The following is a 21,631-nucleotide window of genomic DNA, read 5'->3' as shown; positions in this document are numbered from 1 at the left end:
GGGCCCTCAGTCCCTGGAGTCCTGACCTGGAACCTCTTTACTTAAGGCAGAGGTGAGGCTGAAGACAGGACACATACCATAGGCTTCCTCAATGAGGCCACAGTATGGGTTGACCCCTGAGCCACTGCGCTTGCCCTCTTGCTCTCCAAGCCGAAGGATGTTCTCTAACCCATTGAGGGCCACCTGTACAATCTTCGAATCCATCACAGTCAGCAAGTCGCACAAGGGTTTGATGCAGCCCAGTGAGACCAGGTACCTAGGGGCAGAGACCAGGGAAGTTCTAAATTAATGCAGGGCAGAAGAAGTGCTAGGCAGGTGCTGTAGGGCCCGTGGGTCTCCTTCACATATGTCAACACTCTCGGCAACCCCCTTTTGCTGAGCCTTCATAGCCACTTCTTTATCTCAGTCTCTGCACTCTTCCAATGCTCTGGGTCTAGTTCATTTCTGTGGGGAAGGCTGCCATAGATTGCTCCTCCCTGTCTCTATTGTCCCCTTGCTGTAACGTTACCACTCTGAACACATCACTTCCCTGCTTAAAATGTTCAGCCCAAGCTCTACAGGCCTGACAAGAGACCCTCTCCAATCAGGTTCCTACGCTCCTTTTTAGCATCATCTCCCATCATTCCCTTCCAAGGACATTACATTCCAGTCAAACAAGTAAACATCTCCAGGTTTCTGATTCTTGTACCTTTACCTATGTTTTCCCCTGTCCAAAAGGGCTTTTACAACCCTGAATCCTTCAAAGTTTAACTCAATGGTTATCCTTTTTCTCCTAAGGCTTTAAATATGCTGAATATATTCCTACTCCTCTTTCTGGGCAACAAGCTGAGGGCAAAACACTTGTTCAGGTCCCATCACTCCTACTCATGCTGATGATGGAAACCAAAATCAAAGAGCGCACACACACACACAAAATGGCTATTTGCTTCTCCCAAGTGTCACCCCCCAAAAAGGATTTCCCCAAGAAGTTGCTATGAATAATCACAGCATGGTTTCTCCTTCCATTTGTATGGGTAATTCTCTGGAAGGTGGAAAGTAGAGGAGAGATGGATGTCTGTGTCCTAGGCTTCTATTCTCTTGGAAGAAAAGAGATACGTGCTTTACAGGAATCTATTCCAGATTCCAGTGCCAATCTAGTAGCTTACCAGTTAAACCTGGTGCTGTTGGACTGGGGCAGACCTATCCCAGGAAAAGCAATTTAGTGGTTACTGTAGACCATGAACCAAGACGGAGAGTACACATATCACTCAAGACAATGAGAAACAAATGGATACCTGATCTGCTCAGGTGTTCCTCCTGATGTAGCATTGGTGATGGCCCAGGCTGCCTCTTTCCTTGTACGGAACTCTGCTTTTTGAAGGATTTCGATCAATACAGGGAAGATATTTGCATCTATGACAGCCTGAGAGAGGAAGGGGGACGGGGAAACACACAGAGAAAGTCACTTTAAGAAGATTAAGCCTACAAAAAGGCTTAATAAATCTAGCCTACAAAATCAGCTTAGATTCAGACATCTTCCTCTTCCTGGGAGTCCTTTGTTCTTCCTATAGACAAAGAGGATACAGAGGAACCTGGCTTCTTAAAAAGAATATTCAACAGCACATACTGACCCCAATTTCTAAAGGGGAACAAATTATTTCTTCTAGAAGGAAATATCCCACAACCTCTCATGTTTCCTTGACTTCCCACCTGCTCCTGCCCTGCCCCCTTCCCTCCTGCTTGTTTTACCTGTATTTGAGCCCTGTTGCCAGCAGTGATATTTGAAATGGTCCAGCAAGCTTCCTTCCGGATTGACTCCTTGGGGCTGCTCAGCAAGTGGAGCAGGCAAGGGAGGGCTGAACAGTTAAGAATGACCTAGAACACCAAAAGCACAGGCAACAAAAAAAACTAGGTAAACAGGACTTAATCAAAATTAAAAACATCTGTGAATCAAAAGATACCATCAACAGAGTGAACAGGCAAACCACAGAATGGGAGAAAAATATATGCAAATCGTATCTGATAAGGATTAATATCCAGAATAAAGAACTCCTACAACTAAGAACAAAAAAACTGAAGAACCCAATTTAAAAAATGCTGAAAGGGCTTAAACAGACATTTCTGCAAAGAAGAAATACAGATGGCAAATGAGCATATGAAAAGATGCCAAACATTGCTAATCATTAGGGAAATGCAAATCAAAACTGCAATAAGGGGGCACTTGGCTGGCTCAGTTGGTGTAGCATCCAACTCTTGACCTCAGGGCTGTGAGTTCAAGCCCCATGCTGGGTGTGGAGCCTACTTAAAAAGCACAACAAAACAAAAAACCCACCAAACTTCAAAAAGATACCATTTCACTTATTAGGATGGCTATTATCAAAAACCTCAGACAATACAAGTGTTGGTAAGGATGTGGAGAAATTGGAACCTAGTACATTGCTGGTGGGGACATAAAATGGTACAGCCACTGTGCAAAACAGCAGTTGGTCCCTCAGAATCTTAAACATAAAATCAGCGTATGATCCTGTAACTCCACTTCTAGGTATGTACCTAAAAGAACTGAAAGCAGGGACTCAGACACTTGTAGGCCACTGTTCAATGTAGCTTTATTTGTAATAGCCAAAAGGTGAAAACAACCCAAGTATCTATCAACAAGACAAATGGATAAACAAAATGTGATATATGCATACAATGGACTACTATTCAGCCATAAAAAGGAATGAAGGCATGCCACATGCTACGTATTAATGAACCTTGAAGACATTAGGCTAAGGGTAATTAGCTGACACAAAAGGACAACTACATATAGTTCCACTTATATGAGAGACCTAGAGTAATCAACTCGTAAGAGAGAAAAAGTGTTATGATGGCTACCAGGGACTGAGACCCAGGAAAGAGGAAACAGGGAGTTATTATTTAATGGGCACAGAGAAATCAGTTTGGGATGATGAAACCCTGTGGGGATGGGTGTTGATGACAATTAAATAACAATGTGAATGGGCTGAATGTCACTGAAGTGTACACTGAATGGTAAAAGCAGTACATGTTATGTTATGAAAATTCTATTCTACTAAAAAATTTAGTATTTTTGCACTTACTCAACATATATGCAACACACACACAATGACCTAGGAATTGAGTGTGGTTTGAGTGAGATCACTCAACTCTTAGAAATTTGTCAAGAATCCCACAGAATTATGCCAACTACTCAAGACCAAAAGAATACTCTGATCTCTAGCATTTGAACAAAGGAACCCTTTTTACTGTGCCCTCATCGGAGGTGTTATTAACATGAGAAAGCGTCTGTAGGATTCTAAAGGTGTAGGAAGTAGAGGTAAGATTCTACAGCTTTGTGTCTCAAGGGGACCATGACTCAAAAACTTAAAAATTACCCCACAATGTCCCAGGTAGTTAGTCTGCTACATTTCATTTTCCTTCAAAAGCACCCAATGGACAATGATTTGCTTCCAACTTATAAAAGAAATTAAGGCAATCAAGTTGATCATTCAGAAAGTGGCAAAGTTGGAATTTTTCACCCAAGCCCATGCTTTGTCTCCTGGACCATGCTGCCCACCCCCAACAAGACCCAAACCCTTGGTTAGGGTTTTTGTCCCTAAACAGCTCCCTCCTTACCTGGGTTTGGATGTCATCCCCGGTGACAATGTTACCCACTGCTCTCAGGGCAGGAGAGGCCACTTTGTAGTCATTGTGCCTACAGAGGAGGGAGACCTGATCAGCAGAGGGCCAGCAGCACTGTCATGGCTCCAGCCCTCTGCACAGAGCAGTACACTGCTTATGACAGCTCTTTAGTTGGAGCTTGGAGAACTTTAGGAAATCTTTCTAACCAGACACTCACATTAGAAGCTCTACCAGTCTTCGGCAGACTCCAGAATCTATGACTGCCTGGATCTTTTCGTTGGGGCCATCGGACAGATAAGAAAGGGCCCAGCAAGCATCTGCCAGCAAGTCTGAGTCACTGCTGAAGAGTAGGCGAGACAGCACAGGTAAACAAGGGGAGACCTGTTGGAAGCAGAGTGAGAGGGACTCATGAGGGGACAGGGCTACATCAGCTCTACTGCTAACCCTAATAGTAATTCTCCTCCCCTACAAGTAATTCTAAGCCCTAGAGATTTCTGCTACATTAAACCATCAGGACTACCTTTTTCACTATGCTATCCAAAGCACACGAGATCACCTACTTCACTGACAATTGCCTCTTTCAGTATCCCATGGACTGAGACCCTAAGGGGTCACCCAAAGACTTGAAGACTCCTATATCAAAATGCCTGCATATGAAGGAAACTTTCATTCAGAAACTGGTAAGAAGCTCTCTCACCTTTGCAAACTCTGGGGGTGGGTTCTTTCCTCGGCAGAGGTTTGACAGGGCCCAGACTGCATTCCGTGTCATCGTCAGTCGTGTGGACTTGGTAAGGAGTCTGAAGGAAACAGCAAAGCCAGACAGATCCTAAGCAATGATGCCCTTGGCACAGGGCTGTCACCTATGAACCCCACGAGCAAATCCAATCAGACCCCTAAGACTCTAGCAGCCTCACTGTGTCTTTCTACCCACAGACCTCTAAGTTAACTGAGCTTGTTTGGGCCAGGAGGCCGACCTACATCTTCACAGAGGATAAGGACCAGCTGTGGCTTGTTCAGACCACAGCTAGTAAGGACATACAAAGGGCTGAAATTTGAGTAAGCCTGCAAGCCTTTTAAGATAGGACATACCGTGCTCCTAACTCTGGCCACAAGATCTAAACAAGGAGTACTGTTCTCTTTGCAAATAAAAGCTGAAGGTCTAGTGTGAGATAAGCAATGATTTTCTGTGAAGGGCCCAAGAAAGAGTTACAGTGGTAGTCTTTCAGACTGTGGTCTCCGAAGAAGTACAACTCCTCCATCTATTTTGATTTAGATGAAGCTCTATTTGAAGGGTATGGGAGGGAGGGATTGGCAAAGGATCCCCATGCCCCTTCCTGGGGTCTTTAATCTGTGGTTTACGACATAGCTCTGCAATGTACCTACGCATAAAATAGCAAATCAATGCATTCCATAGAGAAGGTTGGGTTTTTCCAGATGTGCTAGTCTTGCCTCTCTCTCCTGGCTCAACAATGAGGCAGGTATGACCAACATGAGAATCTATAGTGCCATGAAGTAAGGAAACAGAAGATCCTCCTTGGCACAGACACAATCTTTTTTACTCTCAAAAGATACCTCTATCTTTTACTTTGGCAATCAACATACTTTTAGTATTTTTGCACTTACTCAACATCTTAAGGTAAGCTGCCCCCCAAAGATCTGCCACGTGGCTGCCTTACAGATGCCCCAGGTGCACATGATCATAATTACTCACGTTAACAAAGGATTAAGGATGGAACAGTTCAAGACGTAATCTCGGCAAACGGAGCTGTCTCCAGCTATGTTTCCAAGTGCCCAGACTGCCTGAAAAGCAGATGATGGAACCGTCACTCACAGACTCTAGTGGCTTCTGTCAATATTTTATACCAGTGAGTACCCACCAGTAACTTGGACAAAAACCATATCAAGGTATCCTCCTTGCTGACCTCCTTATTGAGCATTTGCTCTATGAGGGCCTCTCCTCTCAGAGTTCCTAATTTAGTAGGGGAAGACAGGCTGACATCTGTACTGCTGCCGAAGAAGCCAAACCAAGACCTCCCTATGCCCACTCCTCAGAAGAGAAAGTGATTGGAAAGTTGCATTCTTGCAGCCTCACAGGATCTAGCCAGTATGTAGTAAGGGAGGAAAAAATCTAGGCACTTTTTTTTTTTTTTAAAGATTTTATTTATTTGACAGAGAGAGACACAGTGAGAGGGAACACAAGCAGGGGGAGTGAGAGAGGGAGAAGCAGGCTTCCCGCTCGATCCCAGGACCCTGAGACCATGACCCGAGCTGAAGGTGGACGCTTAATGACTGAGCCTCCCAGGCACCCCTAGGCACCACTTTCTACTTTCTGTCCAATCAGTAAAAATCCAATGAAAGAAATGCAAGTTGTGTATTAATCTCTATGATCTGTGGGTATTGGGAAATGAGTACTGTGGTGTCTTTTTTCCAGTACTACCTCTGATGCCAAATGCATGGAGTTTTTTCTACATCAGCAATCAATTCTTCAACACCGTTTGTGTGTCCAACAATCCAATTCAATTCTTTTTTTTTTTTAAAGATTTTATTTATTTATTTGAGAGAGAGAATGAGAGACAGAGAGCATGAGAGGGAAGAGGGTCAGAGGGAGAAGCAGACCCCCCGCTGAGCAGGGAGCCCGATGTGGGACTCGATCCCGGGACTCCAGGATCATGACCTGAGCCGAAGGCAGTTGCTTAACGAACTGAGCCACCCAGGCGCCCAATCCAATTCAATTCTGTCACTAACTCTTAAGAGTTAGCACAGACCTACAGGTTAAGGGTTCAGGCCCACAAGACTGCCCCCACTTTAGACACCAGCTACAATTGCCAGGTGCCACCATACTTCTGATCAACTGGCTATAAATTCAAAAGTTCCCATAATCTCCTCCTCAGGTTCAATAATTCACTAGAATGATTCACAGAACTCAGGGAAACATTTTGCTTACATTTACTAGCTTACTGTAATGGATATCACTCAGGAAGAGCTAAATGAAAGAGATGCATAGGGCAAGGTATGGGGTGAGCAGTCATGGTGGTACCGAACTTCCATGCCCTCTCTAGGGCACCGCATCAATGTGCTCACCAACCCAGAAGTTCTCTGGGGAGGTTGGGGTGGAGGGATGGGAAGAGTTGGGGGTTCTGATGACCACCTTCCTCATCTTGAGGCTACCTAGGGGCCCTACTCAATCATCTCATTAGGTGTGTTCCATTATAAATAACGAAAGACACTCTTATCATGCAGGAAATGCCAAGGTTTTTAGTAGTTTTTAGGACCTGGGCACAAAGATCAAATATATTTTTTATTATTAACACAGGGACCACCAAGAATTAAGCCAAATGTGAGCATTACCTGTTCCTGTACATCCTCAAAGTCCGAGTTAAGCAGCTCTATAAAAATGGGGACTGCCCCTGCTTCAATGACAATCTTGGTCTGCTGAGAGGTTCCAGAGGCAATGTTCGTTAGAGCCCAGGCAGCTTCAAACTGAAAGTGAGATTAAGCCATGACTGAGAGATCATTCCAAACAGAGCAGCCGTGCCTACCAGCTGGCTGAGAGTAGTAAGCCGCTTGCCCCTGACTAAAAAACTCAAACATAAGCCTTTTCCTCTTCCCCTTTACTTATTTTTATCTTATATTTAAGTAGGCTTCACGCCCAGCATGGAGCCCATTGTGGGGCTTGAACTCATGACCCTGAGATCAAGACCTGAGCTGAGACTAAGAGCTGGAGCCTCAACTGATTGAGCCACCCAGGAACCTCCTCCTCTTCCCCTTTAAATGACAAAAAGCAGGGGCACCTGGCTGGATCAGTCAGTGGAGCATGTAATTCTTGATCTCGGGGCTGTTGAGTTCAAGCCCCACGTTGGGTATAGTGATTACTTACAAATAAAATCTTTGTTAAAAAAAAACTGACAAAAAGCAGTGTGGACAGTGATGTAACACAATGGGAAGATGGACCCAGGCTTCAATGGTCCCAAGTCTAGTTCTGCAGTACCACAGCACCCAAGTCCTTTGGCAAGTCGCTTTATTTTCTGAGTTTCACGTTCTTCATTTCTGAAACCAGCATTAGAGGGACCTGCATCTCTCAAAGTCCCTTTCAGCTGAGTTTCTGGCTAGGTCTAACGGATGGACTCACTACCTATTTCTGAAGAGACACCTAGAGAGGCTAAATGATTTGCCTCAGGTCACAGAGGTAATTAGAAGTGGACTAAAACCTTTGTATTTTTTAAGTAAACTCTACAACCAATGTGGGACTCAAAACTCATGACCCCAAGATTAAGAGTTGCATGCTCTACTGACTGAGCCAGCCAGGCATCCCTAGAATCTTCTTTGATTTGTAACTGAATAATCAAACGGGCATATTAAGGTATCTTTCTTTCTTCTTTTTTTAAAGATTTATTTATTTCAGAGAGAGAGAGCGCCAAAGCATGTGAGTGAGCACCGGGAATGGGGGAAGCGGGCAGATGGTGAGGGAGAGAAAGTCTTAAGCAGACTCCATGCTGAGCACAGAGCCCAACCTGGGGCTTGACCTCACCACCCTGAGATCACCTGAGCTGAAGCCAAGAGTCAGATGCTTAACCGACTGCACCACCCAAATGCCCCTCTGGTATCTTGCCTTTGAGACTGTTTTAGGGAAGAAATTTTGGCTCTCTTATTTGAGACCAAGATCTCTGATGCATCTCTTAAATACTTCCTCGTGTTACTTGTCTATTTCCCGAGAGATGTGTCTATAGAAACACCCCACAACAATTTCTTAGGAAAAGGTCTTTTATCTGGTACCCTTCTACACCAGGCCTCACCTGTAATGTACAATTCTCATTCCTCTTCAGAAACTCCACAAACCGATCCACCACTCCTGGAGTGTTGATAACTTCATCTATTGGAGGACTAGGCTCTGGAAGAGGGAGAAAGGAAGGAAAGAAAAAGTCAGGAGAGGTTTTGGCTGGTGTATTCACTGGGGTCAGTCCACGCATCCTCCCTAGGTAGTCCTGACTGTCCTTATTGATATTCTCAAACTCCTTTTTGGTGACATAGTTTTCACAATAATTAGTCATCTTTGAAATGTGTGATACAGTTGGGATGCTAAAGAGAAAACCAATCCCAAAATAAGTATATTCACCTTTGGCTTCCTGAAACTTAATTCCTGAAGTAAAGAATTAAGGAAGAGAAGAAAGCCCAAGAAATGGGGAACCCTCATCTAACTATTTCCCTTCTAAAAAGAGCATTTGTTTTCTCGGGAGGAGTGCTTCATATACTGAGACAAGAAGTATTTTCCTATCATACATCAAATTTTTATTGAGTACAAACTATGTGCCAGACACAGTTCTAGGTACTGAAGCTATAACAATGAACAAAGTCAATAAAAGTCTCTGCCCTCACAGAGCTTATATCTAATGAGAAAACATTCTATTATGTTAGTAAGTGTAATGAGAAATAAAGGAGAGGTAGGGCAGGGTAAGAAGATTAAAAATGCCGAGAGTGGAGGGGACCTGCAATTTTATATAGGGCATCAGGGTAGGCTTGTTGAGAATCTAGAATATAATCAGAGAAGTGGGGAGCTGTCACACAGTTATCAGCGACCAGAGGATATCAGGCAGAGGGAAGAGCCAGTGCAAAGGTAAGAATGTGCCTGGCTTGGGGCGCCTGGGTGGCTCGGTCATTAAACGTCTACCTTCGGCTTAGGTCATGATCCCAGGGTCCCGGGATCGAGCCCTGCATCGGGCTCCCTGCTCGGCGGGAAGTCTGCTTTCTCCCTCTCCTGCTCCCCCTGCTGTGTTCCCTCTCTCGCTGTCAAATAAATAAATAAAATCTTTAAAAAAAAGAATGTGCCTGGCTTGTCCAAGGAATACCAAAGCAGTATGGCTAGAGCAGAATGAGTGAAGGGGAGTAGCAGGTAAGGTCAGTGAGAGGAAACAAGAGGTTAAACCATGTAGGGCCTCCGCAGGAGGACCAGGCTTTGTACCTTTGGAGAGCAGTTTCCGGAATTTCTGTGTGGTTGCTAATTGCAGGTCAGAATCATCAGAAAAGAGCATCTCCACCATCTCTCGTGTGATCACACTCTCCTAGAACGTCAGACAGATTTAAGACTTTGCAAACCAACACCAGAGCTAGATATGAGTACACACTCCTGCTTGGCATCCTGCTTTCTAAAGACTTGAGGGCAAGAGGATGGCATAACAGCAGGCTCAGGAGAAGGTGTTTGTGGTTTAATCCATGGCTGCTTTAAGTTGGGACATTTGGATGATTCCTAACCTCTGAGGCAAAGGATGGCTTTCCTTAAATGTTTCCTCAGGTGTCTCCATCACAGATGCTACCCTATTGATTCCTTATGCTGACTAGTTACAAAACTGGACCATGGAAAAAAGAACTTAGCATGACTGTGGCAAAGCCACTAGATGAGAACTGCCCAGTTTCTATTCTATAGACACCGGTACTTCCCAGGTCTACCTGAAGCACAGGCAAGGGCCTTACCCCAGTGGTAGAGCTCACATAGGAGTCCATGAGGAGACTGTCGAACATGGCAGCTTCTTCATTAATCAGCTCCACATTTCTCCGTTTAAAAAGCTGAAAGAGAAGAGAGTAGTAAAACTATTCACTGTAATAAAGAAAACCAAGAATGATCCAATGCTAAATTATGGCAGTAACTGTCAAGGATATGCTAGCATAGCTGAGATAATGCCAAGCTTAATATATTGACATGGAAAGATATCCAACAGCTTTACTATGTAATACCTAATTGTTCACATTTTTTAAGAGAACATTTTTTTTTTTAAAGTAAGCTCTATGCCCAATGTGGGGCTTGAATTCATGACCCTGAGATTAAGAGTCGCATGTTCTATTGACTAAACCAGCTAGGTGCCCCTAAGAGAACATGTGAAGATTTCTGTGCCCTTTGTATAAAAGTTGATGGGTATAAAAGGCTTTGAAGGAAAGAAAGAAGAGTAAAGCAAGAGGGTGGGCAAAAGCAGGTTGACTGCATCTAGACCTGGGCAAGGCACCAGTCGTGGTGGTTTATGCCAGAATACAGATGATGAGGCATTAACAAAGTCTCAGTCCTAGGGAGACTTACAAAGAATGGACTTAAGACAGAGAAGTAAGGCAGCCAGAATGGCTGATGAACCTCTTAAGGAGCCAGGCCTAACACTGACTATGGGGGTGAAGAAGAGAGAAGACAACAAGGGGCTAGAACTAGAATATTATATTGAAGACAATATATGAAAAATGATATATATATTTCATATATGTGAAAATAGACAAAAATGATGTCTAAATTGTTTTTTTTTTAATTGAGAGAGAGCATGTGTGAGTGCAAGTTGGGGAGGGAGGGGCAGAGGGAGAGAGAGAATCTTAAGCAGGCAGGTTTCATGCCCATGCAGAGCCCGATTTTGGCGGGGGGGGGGGGGGCGGGGGGGGGCGGCGGCCTTGATCTCCCAACCCTGAGGTCATGACCTGAGCCGAAATCAAGAGTCACATGCTTAACCAACTAAGCCACCCAGGCACCCCATAAGTTGTTCTAAATTATGGAAAAGGAGTAAGGGATTGGTTCTTTTTTCAAAGCTTCCAACATCTTTACAATAAAGGAAACTAGATGAGTGGCCCACAGAGCTAAGCTATTTTCCCAAGGGGAAAGTGAGAATGAAAGGTGGAGACCAACCATTGTGGCTGGACTGTCTTCCTGAACAGTATGTTTGAGCACACTCAGGTTAACCTACTTGTTGCTCCCGTTTCTGCTTCCGGAGCTGAATGCCCTCCTCCTCTCTTCTTCGTCTCATTTCCTCAGGGTTTAGGGCATTGTTCTTATAGCTCTTCATTCGATAATTGTCTTTCCCGGGGCTCGCCATGGTCTCTAGAAAAAGCGAAGATAACAAATACAAAAGCTTTTAAGAGGATAGCATTTCTTTTTCACTGGGCTTCTGTCCCTACCCAGCCTCCCAATCTCCCCTACTCAGGGGACCGAAGCTCCTCAAGGAGACCTGATAATCTCAATAACTTAGCACCTGACATCTCATCTTTAAAACAGGGACATGACTTCCTACTTCATAGAGTTGTAAGGATTAAATAGGTTAATACCTGTGAAGTACTACTTTTAACAATGCTAGGCCATATGGTAAATGCTCAGAAGTTATGATCACCTCTATGACGAGAGCAAACTTGACTTGCCCGATAAACTCAAATATATTTAACTGAGCTAGGTGAAATACATTACAGCATAACTAATTCAGTGGAATACCATGTTATCTTTAATAACCCATATGCCCACCATCTATTTTTCACATTAAAATTTAAACTTTATTCTGTAATATTTGATACATACAAAAAGATGAAACATAATGTTGTTACCAAGCAAAAAATACAATGAGCATCTGTAAACCCACCACCAAATCTAAAAACTAGAACGTTATCAATAGGTCTGAATCTTGTTGGCACTTACCCTGTCCCAGGCTCCTCCAGCCCCACTCCAACTCCAGCCAAAAGGAAACTGCTATCCTGAATTTCATTCATTTTGAGAAAACATCTGCCCAGTATCTAAGTCTGAATAACCAGTTTGTCATTCTTTCAAGTAAAAAATAGTGTCAACTTTTTAAAAATAATTCAATTATAGTTAACATACAATGTTATATTAGTTTCAGGTGTACAATACTGTGATTCAACAATTGTATACATTACTCGGTGCTCATCAAGATAAGTGTGCTCTTAATCCCTATCACTTCTTTTATCCATTCCCCTGCCCACCTGCACCATCAGTTTGTTCCCTATAGTTCAGTCTATTTTTTGGTTTGTCTCTCTTTTTTTTAAAGATTTTTTAATTTATTTATTTGACAGAGAGAGAGAGAGACAGTGAGAGAGGGAACATAAGCAGGGGGAGCGGGACAGGGAGAAGCAGGCTTCCCACTGAGCAGGGAGCCCGACGTGGGGCTCAATCCCAGGACCCTGGGATCAAGACCTGAGCCGAAGGCAGACGCCTAACAACTGAGCCACCCAGGCGCCCCTGTCTCTTTTCTTCTTAAAAAATGGTGTCAATTTATTTATTTATTTATTTTTAAAAAGATTATTTATTTGATGGAGAGTGAGAGAGGGAACACAAGCAGGGGGAGTGGGAGGGAGAAGCAGGCTTCCCGCTGAGCAGGGAGCCCGACGTGGGGCTCGATCCCAGGACCCTGGGATCAAGACCTGAGCCGAAGGCAGACGCCTAACAACTGAGCCACCCAGGCGCCCCTGTCTCTTTTCTTCTTAAAAAATGGTGTCAATTTATTTATTTATTTATTTTTAAAAAGATTATTTATTTGATGGAGAGTGAGAGAGGGAACACAAGCAGGGGGAGTGGGAGGGAGAAGTAGGCTTCCCGCTGAGCAGGGAGCCCGACGTGGGGCTCGATCCCAGGACCCTGGGATCATGACCTGAGCCGAAGGCAGACACTTAACGACTGAGCCACCCAGGCGTCCCAAAAATGGTGTCAATTTAAAAAATGTCTAATTTAGCTAGTAACTCAATTACCCACAGGTGATTTTCCTCCTGACACATTTTCAAAGGTTGGGTTTGTACTGTTTCATCAAGGACATTCTTAAGTGAAACTAGCAAAATTTTTTTTCCAACAGTGAGGGAGTTAGTGGCAAATACATGGACTACTAGTATAGTTTGGTGCCACTGTCTTGATTTGTGCTAAGGCACCAGAAATTTCACCCATCATTGCTTTTGAACTACTTCTGCAATACAAACATCAAAATGGTAAAAATTGGCAAGTAACATTTTTAAATTTTTTCCCAGCTATATTGAGATATAACTAATAACATCATTTAAGTTTACAGTACACAAAGTGATGATCTATGCATCATACTGCAAGATGATTACCACATAAGGTTAGCTGACACATCCATCACCTCAGTTACTGTTTTGTGTGTGTGTGTGTGTGTGTGTGTGTGTGTGTGTGTGTGTGGTGAAAACATTTAAGATCTATTCTCTTAGCAACTTTAAAGGATATACTACAGTGCTGTTAACTACAGTCACTATGGTATACATCAGATCCCCAGAACTTACTCACTTTACAACTGAAGTTTGTACTTGTTGACCACCTTCATTCATTTCCCCCACCCCAGATTGGCAACCACCCATCTACAGTTTCTTTGAGTTTGGTCTTTTCAGATTCTACACATACATGGATTTATATTTGTCTTTCTCTTTTTTACTTATTTCACTTAGCATAATGACCGCAAGATTCATCCATACTGTCACAAATAGCAGAATTCCTGGGGCGCCTGGGTGGCTCAGTCGTTAAGCGTCTGCCTTCGGCTCAGGTCATGATCCCGGGGTCCTGGGATCGAGCCCCGTGTCGGGCTCCCTGCTCCGCGGGAAGCCTGCTTCTCCCTCTCCCACTCACCCTGCTTGTGTCCCCTCTCTCGCTGTGTCTCTCTCTCTGTCAAATAAATAAATAAAATCTTTAAAAAAAAACACCAAAAAACAAAAAATAGAATTCCTTTTATAGCTGAATAATAGTCCATTGTTTATATATACATCATGTTTTCCCTATCCATTCATCTGTTGATGGGGCACTTAGGTTGTTTTCATGTTTTGGCTCTTGTAAATATTGCTACAATGACATGAGGGTACATATATCTCTTTGACATAGTGATTTCATTTCACAGAAGTGGTACTGATAGGTTATATTTTTAAAATTTTGAGGTAGCTCCATATTCTCTTCCATAGTAGCTTTACTTAACATTATTTTAAAAAAAAATTTAAAGTAAACTCTATACCCAGTTTAGGGCTTGAACTCACCACCCTGAGATCAAGAGTTGCATACTCTACTGACTGAGCCAGCCAGGAACCCCTACCTACTTACATTCTCACCAGCTGAGTACAAACCGTCCCTTTTCTCCAAATTCTTGCCAACACTTGTTATCTCTTGGGGTTTTTAAAGTTTTTATTTATTCAGTTAAGTAACCTCTACATCCAAGGTGAGGCTTGAACTCATTACCCCAAGATCAGGAGTTGCACATTCTTCCAACTGAGCCAGCCAGGCATACCTTACCTCTTGTGTTTTTGATAATAGCCATTCCAACAGGTGTGAGGTGGTACCTCACTGTGATTTTGATTTGCATTTCCTTGATGACTGGTGATGTTAAGCACTTTTTTCATACCTTGGCCACTCCTATGTCTGGCTCTGGGGAAAATGTCTATTCAGGTCCTTTGCCCATTTTTAATTGGAATATTTGGGGTCTGTTGTTGAGTTGTATGAGCTCCTTATATATTTTGGATACTAATCCCTTATCAGATACATGGTTGGCAAATATTTTCTCCCATTCTATAGGTTGCGTTTTCATTTTGTTGACTGTTTCTTTTGCTGTATAGCAGCTTCTAAGTTTAGTTCAAGCTTTCTTAGTTTGATGTAGTCCCACTTGTTTATTTTTGCTTTTGTTGCTTATGTTTTTGGTGTCGTATCCAAAAAAAATCATCGCCAAGACCAAGGTCTTTTTTCCAATGTTGTCTTCAAGGAGTTTTATAGTTTCCGTTTTTACCAATTAAGTCTTTGATCCATTTTGAGTTGGCAAATAACATCTTAGTCTTCACTTCCCAGGCCCTCTGAAATACTCTGCAGATCACACTTTGAGAATTCTAAGGAATGAATTGCTGGGCTGTAGGCAGGTAAATGTTAAATTTGACCAACTAGCACCATGTTGCCTTCCACTGTGATACCAATTTACACTATCTTAGCAATACACAACAGGTTCCCATTGATCTTATTACTTGGAATTTTCACTTTTGCCGATCCCTACGGTGTATGAGGTATTTCACTGATAATGGTTTGCACATCCCAGATTACTGAGGTTAGATTTTATATTTATTAGCCATGTTTACCCTTCTCTGAAAAATCTATTTGTGTATGTTGAACATTTTCTATTGAATTATTTGCCCTTTTCTTATCAATCTGTAGCTCTTTAGATATTCTAGTTGTTAATCACTTGTGGGTTATTTGTGTTACAAATATCTTCTAGCACTTTGAAGCTTTTCAGTTTTTTCAATTTTTACTTTACGGAGTTCTTTAACAAGTTCTTTATATATTATATATATAGTAAATATATATATACAGATATATATTATTATATATATAATGTAGTTAAAATTTTCTTTTATACTCAGCTTTTTCTATGTGTCTTGTTTAATAAATCCTTTCATGCTCCCCAAATCAGAAAGATAGCTTCTTATGTCTTCTAGAGGTTTTAAAGCTTGCCTTTTGCATGCAAGTGTTTCATCTACCTGAAACTTAACTGTATATGAGATAGGGATTCAATTTCATTTTTTTCCATGTGGATAAATAATTGTCTTGGCATGGTTTACTGAACACTTTCCTTTCTCATTATGCCACTACTGTCATCAAGCAAATCTCCCTTTCTGACCAAGTCTAGTTTTAGTTTTTTAATTTTTGAAAAATTTTAAAAGATTTTATTTATTTGACACACACAGAGAGAGAATGCACAAGTAGGCAGAGCAGTAGACAGAGGGAGAGGGAGAAGCATGCTCCCAGCTGAGCAAAGAGCCTGACATGAGGCTTGATCCCAGGACCCCAGGATCATGACCTGAGCCAAAGGCAGATGCTTAATCAACTGAGCCACCCAGGTTCCCCTCCCAAGTCTAGTTTTAGAAACTCTTGATCAATTTCTTTCTTGCCCCAACATTGTATTTTCTTGAAAAAAAAAAAAATTTATTTGTGGGGCGCTTCAGTGGCTCAGTCCATTAAGCGTCTGACTCTTGGTTTTGGCTCAGGTCATAATCTCAGGGTCATGGGATCAAGCCCCCTGTTGGGCTCTGCTTGAGATTCTTTCTCTACCTCTCCCTCTGCCCCTTCCCCTCTCTCTCTCTCTCTCTCTCTCTCTCTCTCTCACACACACACACACACACACACGCCCTCTCTCTCTCTAACACAAATCTTTTTTAAAAAATTTTAGGGTGATGGGCATTAAGGAAGGCATGTGATGTGATGAGCACTCGGTGTTATGTGCAACTGATGAATTACTGAACTCTACATCTGAGACTAATGATGTACTGTATGTTGACTAATTGAATTTAAATTAAAAAAAGATTTTATTTATTTGAGAGAGAGAGAACATAAGCAGGGGGAGCGGCAGAGGAAGAGGGAGCCTGATGTGGGGCTTAATCCCAGGACTCTGGGATCACGAGCTGAAAGCACTCAACTGAGACACCCAGGCGCCCTGGCATACATCCTTGATCAGTTTAAAAAAGACCCTCGTATTCCTAGTTTTCTACACGTTTTTAATCATGACTAAGTGTTGATTATTATGCAATCCTTTTTCTGCATCTACTGAGATGATATGTGGTTTTTCTCTTTAAAAGGCATAATGAATGAATTAAACCATAGATTTTCTAATATAAAATTATCCATGAGGGGCTCCCCATGGGTAGGCTCCCTGCTCAGCAAGGAGTCTACTTCTCCCTCTCCTCCCCATACATGCGCTCTCGCACGCTCTCATATAAAATCTTTTTTTTTTTAAAGTAGAACGGAGAAAAATCATACAGTAGAGAGGATTAAAAAAGGCAAAACTTGGATCTTTCAAAAGACTAAAAGAAGTCAAATCTGGTAAGATTTTAAAAGAATAAAAGAGAGGGGTGCCTGGATGGCTCAGTCGTTAAGCATCTGCCTTCAGCTCAGGTCATGCCGCCAGGGTCCTGGGATAGAGCCCCGCATCAGGCTCCCTGCTCCGCGGAAAGCCTGCTTCTCCCTCTCCCACTCCCCCTGCTTGTGTTCGCTCTTTCGCTGTCTCTCTGTCAAATAAATAAATAAATAAAATCTTAAAAATAAATACACAGGGGCGCCTGGGTGGCTCAGTTGGTTAAGCGACTGCTTTCGACTCAGGTCATGATCCTGGAGTCCCGGGATCGAGTCCCACATCGGGCTTCCTGCTTAGCAGGGAGTCTGCTTTTCCCTCTGACCTTCTTCCCTCTCGTGCTCTCTGTCTCTCATTCTCTCTCTCTCTGAAATAAATAAATAAAATCTTTAAAAAAAAAGAAAAATAAATACATAAATAAAAGAACAAAAGAGGACACAAATAATACTACAAATAAAAAAAGAACTACAGTAACTAGGAAGTTAAAAAGAATATTAACAACTTTATGCTAACACCTTTTGAAAAGACAAATTCCTAGAATAATGTAAGTTACTACAATTGACTCAAATAGGATGTTTCACTAGCCTTATAATCATGAAATACGTTGAATCAACGGTAAAGACTAGTTCACAAAGAAAATGCCAGGCCGGGGGGCCTGGGTGGCTCAGTCTGTTAAACGTATGCCTTCGGCTCAGGTCATGATCCCAGGGTCCTGGGATCAAGTTCTGTGTCAGGGTCCTTGTCCAGTGGGGAGCTTGCTTCTCCCTCTGCATGCCGCTCCCCGAGCTTGTGCTCACTCTTTCTCTCTCTCACAAATGATGAATAAAATCTTAAAAAAAAGAAAGAGAGAAAGAAAATGCCAGGCCTAAGTGGTTTTACAGAGTTCTGCCAAATTTTCAATAAATTATTTACTCTTATACATTTAGAAAACAGGAAAATAAGGGGTATTTTTTTTTAAGGTTTATTTATTTGAGAGAGTGAGTGGGGGGAGGGGCAGATTCCCCGCTGAGTGCCAAGCCAGACTTGGGGCTCAATCCCAAGACCTATGAGATCATGATCTGAGCAGAAACCAAGAGCTGACGCTTAACTGTGCCCTGAGGAGCATTTCTTTTGATAACAACACCGAACAATAATAATATGAGAAGGTCCTATACTTTTCTTAGGTCATTTGTGAACAAGGATACAAAAATTCTAAATAATATTAAAACACAACCAGCGCTGTATAAAAAAACTAATTCATCTTGACCAAGTGCGGCTTATCACAGGATTTCATGGGTAATTTCACATATTTTTTTAAAAAAGACTTTATTTGAGAGAGAGAGAGAGAGAGAATGAGCACTAGGTAGGGTCAGCGGGAGAGAGAGAAGCTGACTCCCTGCCAAGAAGGAAGCCCAATGGGGGGTTCTATCCCAGGAGCCCTTCCTGTCTACTTTTTTCTAACTCATGTACCTAAGTCATTCATGTTCAGACTTTTTATTTTGGTTATTATCTTCCTAAGGCTTTTAAATTTCCTTCAAATTAATATTTTAATTGTAATTCACTTCTGAATACCTAATTTCCATCAGTTTTATTTGGATCATGAGTGTTCTTTTAAATTAGTAATATTTGGGGAGTTACATCTTCTGTTATTTACTTCTAATATAATTACACTGTAGTTAGAGACTCAGAGATTTTTATTTTATTTTTTAAAAGATTTTATTTATTTATTTGAGAGAGAGAATGAGAGAGAGCAGGAGAGGGGGGAAGGTCACAGGGAGAAGCTGATTCCCCGCTGAGCACGGAGCCTGATGCAGGACTTGATCCTGGGACTCCAGGATCATGACCTGAGCCGAAGGCAGTCGCTTGATCAACTGAGCCACCCAGGCGCCCCTCAGAGATTCTTTTAAATTTACAGGTCTTCCTTGACTTACATGATTGGGCTATGTCCTCATAAACCCACTGTTAAGCTGATGATACTGTAAGTCAAAAATGCATTTAATACACCTAACCTACGGAATATCATAACTTAGCCTAGCCTGCCTTAAACGTGTTCAGAACACTCATATTAGCCTACAGTTGGGCAAAATCATCTAACACAAAGATATTTTATAGTAACATATTCACTACCTCATGTAACTTATTGAATACTGTATGGAAAGTGGAAAAAAAAAAAAGGAATGGCCATATGGGCACAGAATGGTTGTAAGTGTATCAGTTGTTTACCTTTGTGATCACATGGCTCATTGGAGCTGGCCAGCAGTGAGAGTAGTGTACCACATATCACCAACCTGGAAAAAGACCTAACTTCAAGATTTCAAAGTCATGGGGGCGCCTGGGTGGCTCAGTCGTTGGGCGTCTGCCTTCGGCTCAGGTCATGATCCCGGGGTCCTGGGATCGAGCCCCCACATCGGGCTCCCTGCTCCTCTCCCTCTGCCACTCCCCCTGCTTATGTTCCCTCTCTTGCTGTGTCTTTCTCTGTCAAATAAATAAAGTCTTTGAAAAAATAAATAAGAGAGAGACAGCAAGAGAGGGAACATAAGCAGGGGGAGTGGCAGAGGGAGAAGCAGGCTTCCCACGGAGCAGGGAGCCCGATGTGGGGGCTCGATCCCAGGACCCCGGGATCATGACCTGAGCCGAAGGCAGACGCCCAACGACTGAGCCACCCAGGCGCCCCTGCTTTATACATTCTAAGACAATTTTATTAGAGGTACATACATTTAGAACAGTCCTGTCCTTCCTGGTGTATTTAGGAATTTTTTTTAAATTGTAAACAGCCTAATTATTCCTTAACAATGCTTTTTGTCTACTTTGTTAGACATTAACATAGCTATCTATCACTTCCATTCCAGTCATGGTGGAATAACAGGGATTGATTTACCTTCCTGCTGTAAACTGTTTCAGATATCGGACATGAGGCAGTGAAAACCTGTGATCCCCAAGAGTGTGAGCCCTACTTATCTCCTTGACTTTCTGCCAGGAAACATGTTCTAGACCACTAAGCAGGGAAAGGGTTACCAAATAGCACAGGAATCTTATTAATTGGGGAAAGAGACTGGACGGTTTAGAGATTGAGACAGCTGGAAATTGTGAGGCAGAGTTCCAGAGAAGAGTGAGATACACAGAAAAAACTCAGGAAATCTATTTGGGGTTCCCGTAAATCCATGCTGAAGACTAAGGGCAGGAAGGCACTTGATGAATCAGAATGGAGATTCCTCACTGATCACTCAGGGCACTCAGTGAAGACCCCAAAAGGGCTATGCTTTAATAGTGAGATTAAACTATCCCTACACAAAAGACTACTAACAAAGTTTAAAAACAAGACTTAAACTGACCAACTGAGCAGAATGTAACAACTGCCTATAAAGCTCTACATCCTTTAAAAAAACAAAAACAAAAAATTACATAAAAAATCCAATTAAAAATTTACAGATATGCCAAAAAGCAGGAAAATATGACCTACAGTCAGAAGAAAATCAATAGACCCCAAAATGATGCTGCAGTGCAAATGTTATCAAATGGCCTAATATACCTGTAGCTGGATTCACAGGAGGAAAAGTGGGGTGGAGGAGGAAGGGAGACAGAAAAAAACTTATGAAGAAACAAATACTGAAAAATTTCCAAATTTGATCCCTATACCCAAGAAACCATGATAAACCTTAATTATGATAAAAACAAAGAAAATCAGGGGCAGCTGGGTGGCGCAGTCAGTTCAGCGACCGACTCTTGGCTTCAGCTCAGGTGGTGATCTCAGCCTCGTGAGATTGAGTCCTGTATGGGGCTCCGTTTTCAACATGGAGTCGGCTTAGATTCTCTCCCCCTCTCCCTCTGCCCACCCCCCGCCCCTTGCACACACATGCACACTATCTCTCTCATATAAATAAATAAATCTTTAAAAAACAAAGAAAATCACACTAAGGCACATCATACAAAATTCCTGAAAACCAGTGATAAAGTCAGAAGATAATGAAGTACCATCCTTAATTTACTGAAGGAAACCTGTCAAACTAGAATTCTATACTCAATGAAAACACTTTCAAAAATGAAAGTGAAATAGAAATGGACTTCTTCAAACAAAAGCTGAGACTTTGTCTCTAGCAGACATGCACTGAAGAAAAACTACAGTGCTAAAAACAACAAACTACATTACTTTAAGTAGAAGGAAAACGGTATCTGATGGTAACTCAGATCCTCACAAAAGGAAGGATACTAGAAATGGTAAACATATAGGTACATATAAAATAACTTTTTCCCATTCAAAACATTTCTTTAAACCAATAATGGAGATAAAATGGAATTATAAAAGAAAAAAAACACAAATGGGCCAAGAACACATGACAAATAGAAAAACTGATTTCCAGGGTGCCTGGGTGGCTCAGATGGTTGAACCTCTGCCTTCAACTCAGGTCGTGATCCCGGGGTCC

The 21,631-nt window shown here is 42.3% G+C and overlaps 1 protein-coding gene across 7 annotated transcripts in view; it reads right to left on the bottom strand.

Moving 5' to 3' along the window:
- Positions 1-21,631, bottom strand: part of KPNA6 (karyopherin subunit alpha 6) — a 57,684-nt gene that overhangs the window by 5,707 nt on the left and 30,346 nt on the right. For 3 of the 7 annotated variants that reach the window (XM_027598252.2, XM_027598217.2, XM_027598242.2), the window contains 12 exons: positions 11,325-11,458; positions 10,084-10,176; positions 9,575-9,674; positions 8,412-8,506; positions 6,967-7,098; positions 5,330-5,418; positions 4,316-4,415; positions 3,836-3,999; positions 3,613-3,691; positions 1,729-1,854; positions 1,275-1,402; positions 78-256 (listed from right to left, as the gene is read on the bottom strand). In XM_027598252.2, coding sequence (XP_027454053.1) covers positions 78-256; positions 1,275-1,402; positions 1,729-1,854; positions 3,613-3,691; positions 3,836-3,999; positions 4,316-4,415; positions 5,330-5,418; positions 6,967-7,098; positions 8,412-8,506; positions 9,575-9,674; positions 10,084-10,176; positions 11,325-11,458 — 1,419 coding nt within the window. Of the gene's footprint in view, positions 1-77; positions 257-1,274; positions 1,403-1,728; positions 1,855-3,612; positions 3,692-3,835; positions 4,000-4,315; positions 4,416-5,329; positions 5,419-6,966; positions 7,099-8,411; positions 8,507-9,574; positions 9,675-10,083; positions 10,177-11,324; positions 11,459-12,043; positions 12,247-19,433; positions 19,499-21,631 lie in introns of those variants that run through there. The other 4 variants (XM_027598208.2, XM_027598261.2, XM_027598225.2 and 1 more) reach the window with 3 other exon arrangements.

Source organism: Zalophus californianus, chromosome 4 (assembly GCF_009762305.2).
Source record: "Zalophus californianus isolate mZalCal1 chromosome 4, mZalCal1.pri.v2, whole genome shotgun sequence".
Classification (NCBI taxonomy): Eukaryota; Metazoa; Chordata; class Mammalia; order Carnivora; family Otariidae; genus Zalophus; species Zalophus californianus.
Note: the sequence above shows the minus strand (reverse complement) of the source record. Positions and strands in the feature narration are given on the sequence as shown.